The 9,920-nt window shown below is 38.0% G+C and overlaps 1 protein-coding gene across 6 annotated transcripts in view; it reads left to right on the forward strand.

Moving 5' to 3' along the window:
- Positions 1-9,141, forward strand: part of rabgef1 (RAB guanine nucleotide exchange factor (GEF) 1) — a 92,725-nt gene extending 83,584 nt beyond the window's left edge. For all 6 annotated transcript variants that reach the window (XM_039756557.1, XM_039756559.1, XM_039756560.1 and 3 more), the window contains one exon: positions 6,951-9,141. In XM_039756557.1, the coding sequence (XP_039612491.1) occupies positions 6,951-7,346 (396 nt within the window). In that variant the 3' untranslated portion in view covers positions 7,347-9,141. The remainder of the gene's footprint in view (positions 1-6,950) is intronic.
- The last annotated feature ends 779 nt before the right edge of the window (positions 9,142-9,920 follow it).

The following is a 9,920-nucleotide window of genomic DNA, read 5'->3' on the forward strand; positions in this document are numbered from 1 at the left end:
TTGTTATCTTTGACCATCATTTTTTATGTACCCAGAGAAATCTGACCTGGTGTGCTATATGTTAGAGATGAAAATGCTTGCATAATTTTAATGCCACTAAAGTTATTAATACCAATTAGGAGAAACTAACTGCTGGAAAGTATCTGTTACATCACTTATTACGGTGATACTTGGACACACCATTAGAAAAATCAGTTTAATGTGCTCAGTAACAGGTCCTTCAGATAAATATGTGTGTGTGTGTGTGTATATATATATATATATATATATATATATATATATATATATATATATATATATATATATATATATATATATATATATATATATATATATATATATATATATATATATATATATACAGTCATGAAAAAGTTTGGGAACCCCACTCAGCCTGCATAATAATCTACACTGCTTTCCACAAAAAAGATAACAGTTGTATGTCTTTCATTTCCTAGGAACATCAGAGTACTGGGGTGTTTTCCGGACAAAGATCTTTAGTGAAGCAGTATTTAGTTGTATGAAATTAAATCAAATGTGAAAAACTGGCAGTGCAAAAATGTGGGTCCCCTTGTAATTTTGCTAATTTGAATGCATGTAACTGCTCAATGCTGATTACTTGCAGCACCAAATAGGTTGGATTAGCTCGTTAAGCCTTGAACTTCATAGACAAGTGTGTCCAATCATAAGAAAAGGTATTTAAGGTGGTCAATTGCAAGTTGTGCTTCCCTTTGGCTCTCCTCTAAAGAGTGACAGCATGGGATCCTCAAAGCAACTCTCAAAAGATCTGAAAACAAAGATTGTTCAGTATCATGGTTCAGGGGAAAGCTACAAAAAGCTATCTCAGAGGTTTAAACTGTCAGTTTCAACTGTAAGGAATGTAATCAGGAAATAGAAGGCCACAGGCACAGTCGCTGTTAAACCAAGAATAATAAAGGAGCGGCATATGCGCAGGATTGTGAGAACATACATTACAGACAACCCACAGATCACCTCCAAAGACCTGCAAGAACATCTTGTTGCAGATGGTGTATCTGTACATCGTTCTACAATTCAGCGCAATTTGCACAAAGAACATCTGTATGGCAGGGTGATGAGAAAGAAGACCTTTCTGCACTCACACCACAAACAGAGTCGCTTATTGTATGCAGATGCTCATTTAGACAAGCCAGGTTCATTTTGGAATAACATGCTTTGGACTAATGAGACAAAAATTTAGTTATTTGGTCATAACAAAAAGTGCTTTGCATGGCGAAAGAAGAAAACCGCATTCCAAGAAAAACACCTGCTACCTACTGTCAAATTTGGTGGAAGTTCCATCATGCTGTGGGGCTGTGTGGCTAGTTGAGGGACTGGGGCCCTTGTTAAAGTCGAGGGTCAGATGAATTCAACCCAGTATCAACAAATACTTCAGGATAATGTTCAAACATCAGTCACAAAGTTGAAGTTACACAGGGGTTGGATATTCCAACAGGACAATTACCCAAAACACAGTTCGAAATCTGCAAAGGCATTCATGCAGAAGGAGAAGTACAATGTTCTAGAATGGCCGCCTCAGTCACCTGACTGAATATCATCGAAAGTCTATGGGATGATTTCAAGCAGGCTGTCCATGCTCAGCAGCCATCAAATTTAACTGAACTGGAGAGATTTTGTATGGAAGAATGGTCAAAAATACCTCCATCCAGAATCCAGACACTCTTCAAAGGCTATAGGGGGCGCCTAGAGGCTGTTATATTTGCAAAAGGAGGCTCAACTAAGTATTGATGTAATATCTCTGTTGGGGTGCTCAAATTTATGCACCTATCTAATTTTATTATGCAATAATCCAATAAATTTAATGTCACTGCTGAAATACTAATGTTTCCATAAGGCATGTCGTATATTAAAAGGAAGTTGCTACTTTGACAGCTCAGCCAATGATAAACAAAATCAAAGATTAAGAGTTCCCAAATTTTTCATATGTCTATCTATATATATATATATATATATATTATATAGTCATATGAAAAAATTTGGGAACCACTCTTAATTCTTTGGATTTTTGTTTACTATATATATAGTAACAAAGGCACTATATAGATGCCGACCCGACACAAACTGACACTGGAGGCACGTATAAAAGCAAATTAACTTCAGGTGCTTGACCACCTGCCTCCGATTGCACCTCTGGAATGTGGCTGAACTACGGCCCAGATTGGCCCAGGAACCCCTGCAGGGCCTCCTGGCGTCCAACCCAGATCCCAAAAGGGCTGTGGAGAACTCCATCTCCCATGGAGCCCTGTGGGAATCGGAGGCACCACAGTCACCCAGAGGGGCTGCCACCAATTTTTCTTAGGGTAATACAAGCTTTCTGCCTCTGTTAAGCTTTTATCTTTCTGTTTGTTATCAGATCTGCTTAATCCAGGTCAGGTTCACAGATGGTTATGCTCAGCTATGCAGTATTGCGCCCACAAAAGGAACCAGCCCTGCACAGAGCTCCAGTCCATCTTGGAATGCCCTTACAACCCCACACTCAATTCATACCGGAAAAGTTTAGAGTTGCAAGTTACCTGACAGATGCATTTTCTATGAAAGATTTACTAAAGCTAATACATCATTTTGCTAAGCACATGTACCCCTACAGTAAAAAAAACAGTATGGGACCTGAGAGCATAAAATTGATCTACTGTTGTCCAAATGCTATAATTTATCCACTTTTCAACTGGAGGTTTATGTTTTTTAATGTTGTTTGTATGGACAGCAGCTGATATTAGCCTTAAGCAAAATTTTCAACAGAGCTGTGATTTCTACCAACATCCCAGAACCGTGCATATAAAGTTAATAGCTGCAGAGTGACCTTAATAGGGGAGTGTGCCCTGTGATGGACTGGCATTCTGTCAAAATGTGGCTTCTGTCTTGTGCTGAACGCTGCCCAGATTGACTCATATTCTGCAACACCCTATGAAAATAGGTGGTTTGGAAGTGAATGAAAGAACTATTTATTTGGAGAAAGGGCACATGTCATTTTTTGTCTGACAACTTGCCATTATTTCTTTTGTGAAATAGCCATTTAAACCTTTTTCTTTTTTTAATCATACCTAAGCTCTTCAGCCTTTACCGATGTTGCCTTGTACTCCTTTTAATATAATAGCTGCTTTCTACTAGCACAAGACCTTTCTCTACATGGGTGCTCATCAAGAGCTATATAAAAACCGTGCATATCACAAAAGACTGCTTGGATGGACTCTTGAACTGTGAGAGCCAGTGAGCCCATGACTTGGATCTGAAAGTCATGAAAAATGAATTTGCACAGAGAAATGCAGCTGTGAGCATGTACTGTAAAGAGGTGTTAGCCGGGTCCCACAAAGAATACATATACTGTCATTTTTTTTTGTAATTTAGTTTAGAACTTGTTAGAATAAAGCATAAAAAAATAAGAATTATCCCCCCTTCACAGGCTTTACAATTACAGTATCCTCAATTCATGAATATATTTTCACTCTTCCTTAATTTCATAAGAATTTAGAATACATGCTGCAGGGAACGCTAACTGGTCATGTGTATGTACAGCCCCTTTCAAATGAGCTTCTATTTTTCAAGCCTGATTTTATCTCTGTTTAGTGTGATAATTGCTTGTCCCTGCTGAAGCGGTGTCAGTGAGGGCGGTGGCATCCCACCTAAAGAGAGCTGGACAGGCTAAAGACCGGTTTATTAAGAGTATATGGAACAGGTTTTTTTAATGTACAAACATGTATTGTGTAATCTTCTTTTCACTTAATCAAACAACCGTTAAAGGTTACACATAGCAAGTACCGATTTGAAAATTTGCTGACAAGAATTATACAGTAGATTGTCTATTTTAAGCTCTAATATCTGGCTAAGTAATTAGTGTGCAAGGCTCGTGAGTCTCTCAACTGGAGAGTTTTTTCTTTTTGAAGTGCACACAGCTAGCTCTTAACGCTTTATCTACAGATTCAATCGGCTTTCATAAAATTTATTGAGAAATGACAACACTCCACACTTTAAATGAAAAAGAGCATGCAAAGTCAACTCAGGTAGGGCAAAGTCAAAAATGGAAACCAGGTCCATGGAGTTTTGACGTATCCATGTTAATTTTGGTGTCACCAAAACAATATAGTAATATTTTAATACTGTACACTGGTATCATTTTTATTGTGTTTGGTAGAATATATCTTATTTTGGTTACATTGTAAACTGGCCCTGTACTTGAGTGTGGCCTGTTTTGAATGAGTTCTCCAACCAGGGTTTGTTTCTGCCTTGTACCTACTGCTGTCCCAACAACCCTGAGCTGGTCTGAGAACATTTATTTACAAGTGCACTTAATCCGGTCTTCTAAAACTAGTTCTTTTCAAACATATCACATGAATATGTTACACAGTCAGCTTATTTATTTATTTTTTTAAATAATTTGACATGTCATATTCTTATTGCCATATGATGTTTCGCCTGTGTTATGTAGTCCTACTGGAGGGTACATTTGCACTCTCTAATTTTAAGGTGCACAAAGATGTAATTGACTGCGGCAAACGTTCAGACTGTCAGTTCCACACCATGTTTGGTTAAAGTACTTATTTTTAGCATGTATATCTAGATAGTTAGAGTAGTGGGCTAAGTAAAGCTGATGATTCAAATCTGCTTTCAGTTGGTTGTGTGGTTTCTTAACCGCATCCTTCCAACTCCTCTGCAAAACCCCACTGCACCAGTGCCTAAGCAACACAAGATATGCAGCTTAATAAAGTGTTCACATTTATAATACTTTCCTGCAAACAAAATGACAAGTATATATTGATAAAGTGTATAGTGTATATGGAATTATTTGGATATTCTCATGTATGTTCTATGCATTCTGGCATATAGGCCCACCTTGCTTTCAAATCTGCCTAGGGGTCCTACCTCTACGTATAGTTATACAAGAAGACGGATACATGCTATGGTTAAAGCAATGGATGATTAACCTCTACTACAAATCAAGCCAGTCAAAGTATTAGTGTGTTAAAAAAAAAAAAGTATTATCAGTCACATAAAGAACGTAATACTGAATATTTTTAGTTTTTTAGCATAACATTCTTATTAAATTATGTAAGCTTTATAAATAATCCAATTTCTTTTCAGAATCAGTTTATTCATATCTGTTCAATTTTTCAAAGCAGTATTCTTTTATTTGATACTCATACTGTAGCTTCCTATCCATTTTGATATCTTTCTACATCAATTCAAATTCAGACTTCATTAAGAAAGTTCTTAATGCCAGCAGCATCAGGCAGGAGCCAACCCTGAATGGGGCACTGGCCCGGCACACTCCACACGCTCACTCACACACGACCAACTCTCCCAGAGGTTTGGATTTAGAATGCAGGAGCCGGAAGTAAGCAGTGCTAATCAATGAGCCAGTGTGACACCTCAAACTACTATCAGAAAATCTTATTTTGAATGCCTTAATGTTGGATTTTTCAATATCAAACTGGCTAAACAGATCCTGAAGGGCATCATAGTGTTTTCTGTACTACTTTCTTATTGAGTTAACTAAATTGTAACTGTAGTTGTGCCTTTTCTAGGTTCCAAAAATTGAGCAACTACTCATTTGGCCATGTAGGATCCAGCATGAGTCAAAACACATGACAAAAGATGTTTCTCAGCCCAATAAAGTTTGTTTTAAAAAGGTTTAGTGTAACTTTTAAAAAGGAGCAAAAAATGAGAAAAAAGCTATTACACACACAGAATAAGAGGCAAAAAAAAAGTTTCTTCTCCTGTTTGTTACAATCTTAGCTTTCTCTTGTTAAACTTCAGCTACTTTTACTTTCTTATATGCAAAGTATGGGGAAAGTATTGTAATCGTCCAAAAATTAGATGTCGAGATTTTGATGAACCTCAGCATTTTAGACCTCCCTGACTTTCTTATATACAAAGTATAGAGAAAATATCGAAATTCTCCAAACAGTCCATTTTGAGATTTTGATGAATCTCGATGTTTTAGACCTCCTGAGTCCGAAAATACCATTTGTGGAATTATGTGTGTGTGTATAGAAACATGATAACTTGATAAATTTTGCATGCAAATTCAGGTACAAACAGTTGATTTCTATTAACTTCTGAGCTATTTCCACTAGCCAGAAGTGGTACTTTACCTTTTATTCATGCCACTGCACAGTCTGATTTATTCAACTTTACTTTTATAATAATTGTTCAATATTAATTTGATTTCTTGTTGATGGTTCCTTAATGTAACATAACATAAAAATATAATCATTGCCTTGCTGCTTACTCCTCAAATATCCATCCCCATATTTGAGTATACAAGAAAGTCGAGGGGAGACCACTCCTGATGTTTATACTCAAGTTGTGTTATTTTTTTTGTGGCAAACTTACATCGGCTTCACTTCAGTACATTCAGTAGGTTCTGTAAGTGTGGGACGGTTTAAAACTGTTTGCCTTTACCGACTGCAAGGCAGATCATAAACTGAACTTGTCTCTAGTCAGAATGGTAAGAAAAGCACCGTGATGTCCCTACATTGATGGAATAAATGCCAGAAGTCCACATGACCGTCATCATCAAGTTCTTCCATGTGAACCCTGAATACCATGAGGACTGATTTTGATCATTTATGGTAGGTAGAATGCCTAGAGGGGCTGGGTGGTCTCATGGCCTCGGAACCCCGTCTAGAGTTTTTTTTTTTTCTGTCCTCCCTGGCCATCGGACCTTACTTTTATTCAATGTTAATTAGTGTTCCCTTATTTTAATTCTTATTTATTTTGTCTTTTTCTCTCTTTCTGACATAGAGCTACATTATTTGTATGAAAATGTGCTATATAAATAAATGTTGTTGTTGTAGGGGTTATAATGGAATCTCTCATTGACTATGCTTTAATGTATAGGCAAACATGACTAAGAAAATATTTAACATAAGTAACAAATGGCTCTTATAGCAACCATTCTTTCTTCTTCTCAGTGTTGTGCTGTTGCCTTCATCGAGAAACTGGATGCCCAGTCCCTCAATCTGAGCCCTGAGGATTTTGAACGCTACATGTCTGGACAGGCATCACCACGCAGGCAGGACCAAGATGGCTACCCGAGTCATGTGAACAACAGTCCAAGTTTGGGTCAGGCTTACCAGAACCTTGAGCGGCTCTCTGGGTTGGGCGAACGACAAGAGCGAGTGCTAGAGGGGGCACGCCGGCTTGAAAGAGACCTTATCGAATGGAGTGATGGAGTGGCTAGGGAAGTGCAAGACATTCTGGACAAGTACCCTCTGGAAATCTGTCACCCAGCATCAGCCATTGACTCTGATAATGTGGAGAATGATCGATTGCCACCCCCTCTCCAACCTCAGGTCTTCGCTGGCTAGGATCTGCTGCCCACCGGCATATTCATTTGGTCTTTCCCAGCACTCCTTGTCTGGACAGTCCTTAAAAAGACTTTAGCTGACAAAGCTTGCCTGTGACTCTGACATGTCACAGCCCCCTCTGTCTTAGTTGAGAACACTTCTACCAAGAGACTCATTATTATGGTGCTGCAATTGGTTTATTTTTTTTTCTTTTCTTAAAGACTCTGTTACTTTATAGGAAGAAATGCTAAGTTATTTAATGCATTAATTATCTTGAAAAAGAAACAGTTGGTGAAAGTCTGCACTAATAATGTCGTACTCTTCCACAATGCAGGCCAAGGAGGGACAGAGAAATGGCAAAAGCTGGTTTAAAGACGACTTACTGGTCATTTTGAAAACGGTACAGTAATGAGAAGCGTCGCATGTGGCTGACTGCACTTTAAAATGGCTGAAATCAGCAATTTCACTTCTGCACTCTACTGAAGCAGTCTGTAAAAGATTACATGTGTCTTGCTGTTTATGTTTAGGGGTCTTCGGGGAATTGAATCATTGAAACAAGTGGAAGGCACATATATATACATATACATATACATGTATTTATATATGTATATATATATATATATGTGTGTGTGTGTGTGTATGCACGCGTGTGCAGCCTTACATTCAAGAATATTGGTCAGTCTATGTGTTTAGGATCTGCCTGAAGGTCTTATCAGTGAGTCCAGGCCTTCAGGTCCAATAAGATAGGATTTCAAAATAAGTCTTGAAACATTATCATGGAAAGAAAGATGGCAAATTAGTTTTTAGCTCTTTGGAATACTTGATTGTTGAACTGAGGCTTGTAATCTATGCAAAATGACGGCAGTTGAACATTTTCCAGTGTTTGGTTAAATGTAGTTGTCCCGGACAGTTCTGACAATATCACTGGCCTTTGGTGTCCAGCAGTGCTGAGTACCTGGCATCAGAACCTACACCTTGGCATTAGTTAAAGTAGTAGATGTGCATCCCCACACGTACAACAGCATTGCAGTGTGGCTTTGTTAGGGAATAATGATCCCCTCTTTATGCCATAGGTGTCCTACAACCAGGCTGGTCACCTAAGGTGTGGTGCTCTGTCACCAGCAACCAAAGAATCCTGTATACGCTCCACGCTGACACAGAGTGAACCCCAACTTTAAATAAGTGAAACAGAACTCCAGAGATGATTCTTGTCACATTTTGGAGTTTAATCAGTTACAGTCTATTCCAGTTATTCCAAAACCTACCAACTTAAAATCTGTTTTTTTCCAAGCTAGCATCATTGCTTCTTGAAACAGTATTCCTGTAAGTGTAATTGCTTGACCTAAACCGTTATCCACATTTTAGTTTCATGGAACTTTTTTAGAACTGTAGGTTACATTGTAGAAAAGCAGGAAAACTAAAAACAAATAGTATGCATATAATGTTTAATTGGATATCAAACCTTTAAAAACAATGCAGCAATCCATTTTTATGCTATCCAAATGGGAGATGAAGCTTTTTTAGTGCAGGACCTGTCGTATCATATCTGGTGAATGGAACTGGCCCACGCAAACACTGACCTGTGAAGTCGGACTTGTGGAACATTCATGGAGAATGTTAAGGTCAGGTACAGATAACCCACACTAAATCCAGCTGAGCCAACAGCTCTGTAAAAATGTATATTGTTTTCCCATTACCGGTATATCTTTACCTGTATGGTTTATAATCAACTACACTATTTATAAGTTGATGTTTTAAAGTGGGTGAGTTTGTTTTATTTAATTTTTCCTTCAATAAAGAAAAGCCTGGACTTCCATCTTGCTTGTGAGTGGCCCATTTCGTTCATTTGGTTTTTACAAAGTTTTAACCTTTGACTGTCCAGCCCACTGTGGAAGCAGAGTCGAGAATACTGGGTTCCTACAACACTAATGGTGTAAAATAGTCAAATGGTGTTATGGAAATCTCCCTCGAAGATACACAACAAGTTTCATTCACCTGTTGATGTCTCTGTTGAGGATGGCAGTGAAAACATAAGAAAACCGTCTGGAAATGGGAATCTTTATCTTTATTAGATTTACCAATTTTCAGTTTAATTATTGATCTGGTAATTAGTAAGATAGGTACACACCTAATACTGAAAACAAAAACTGTCTTCTTCCGAGGTCTGACCATGGGAGTACTCAGTGGAAGGTGACCCAGCAGGCTAAAAACCTTATATTCTCCAGCCAATGTAAAGAGCACCCCGCCCTGCGCCGATCCTGGTGCCACTTAACCTCAGCCTGACAAGCTAACCCTGTCATTGTTTGGGTTGATTTTAAAGCAGACTCCCAAGATGTTTGCCATAGAAAGAAAAAGATTTTTGTTTTGTTGACGTGTGAAGAATTTCTGTTATTTGTATTACAACAATCAAACAAATCAGGCTGTGGCACTCTAAACTACTTTGTGCATTTAATTTTTTATAGCATGACAATATATTAATACTTTCCTTGGGCAAATTACAATTGCTGAAATAAACTACCAAAAATTCACTACTTTATATATAACTAGCAAAATACCCGCGCTTAACAGCGGAGAAGTAGTGTGTTAAAGAAGTTA

This window comes from Polypterus senegalus, chromosome 6 (genome assembly GCF_016835505.1).
Source record: "Polypterus senegalus isolate Bchr_013 chromosome 6, ASM1683550v1, whole genome shotgun sequence".
In the NCBI taxonomy this organism is placed as follows: Eukaryota; Metazoa; Chordata; class Cladistia; order Polypteriformes; family Polypteridae; genus Polypterus; species Polypterus senegalus.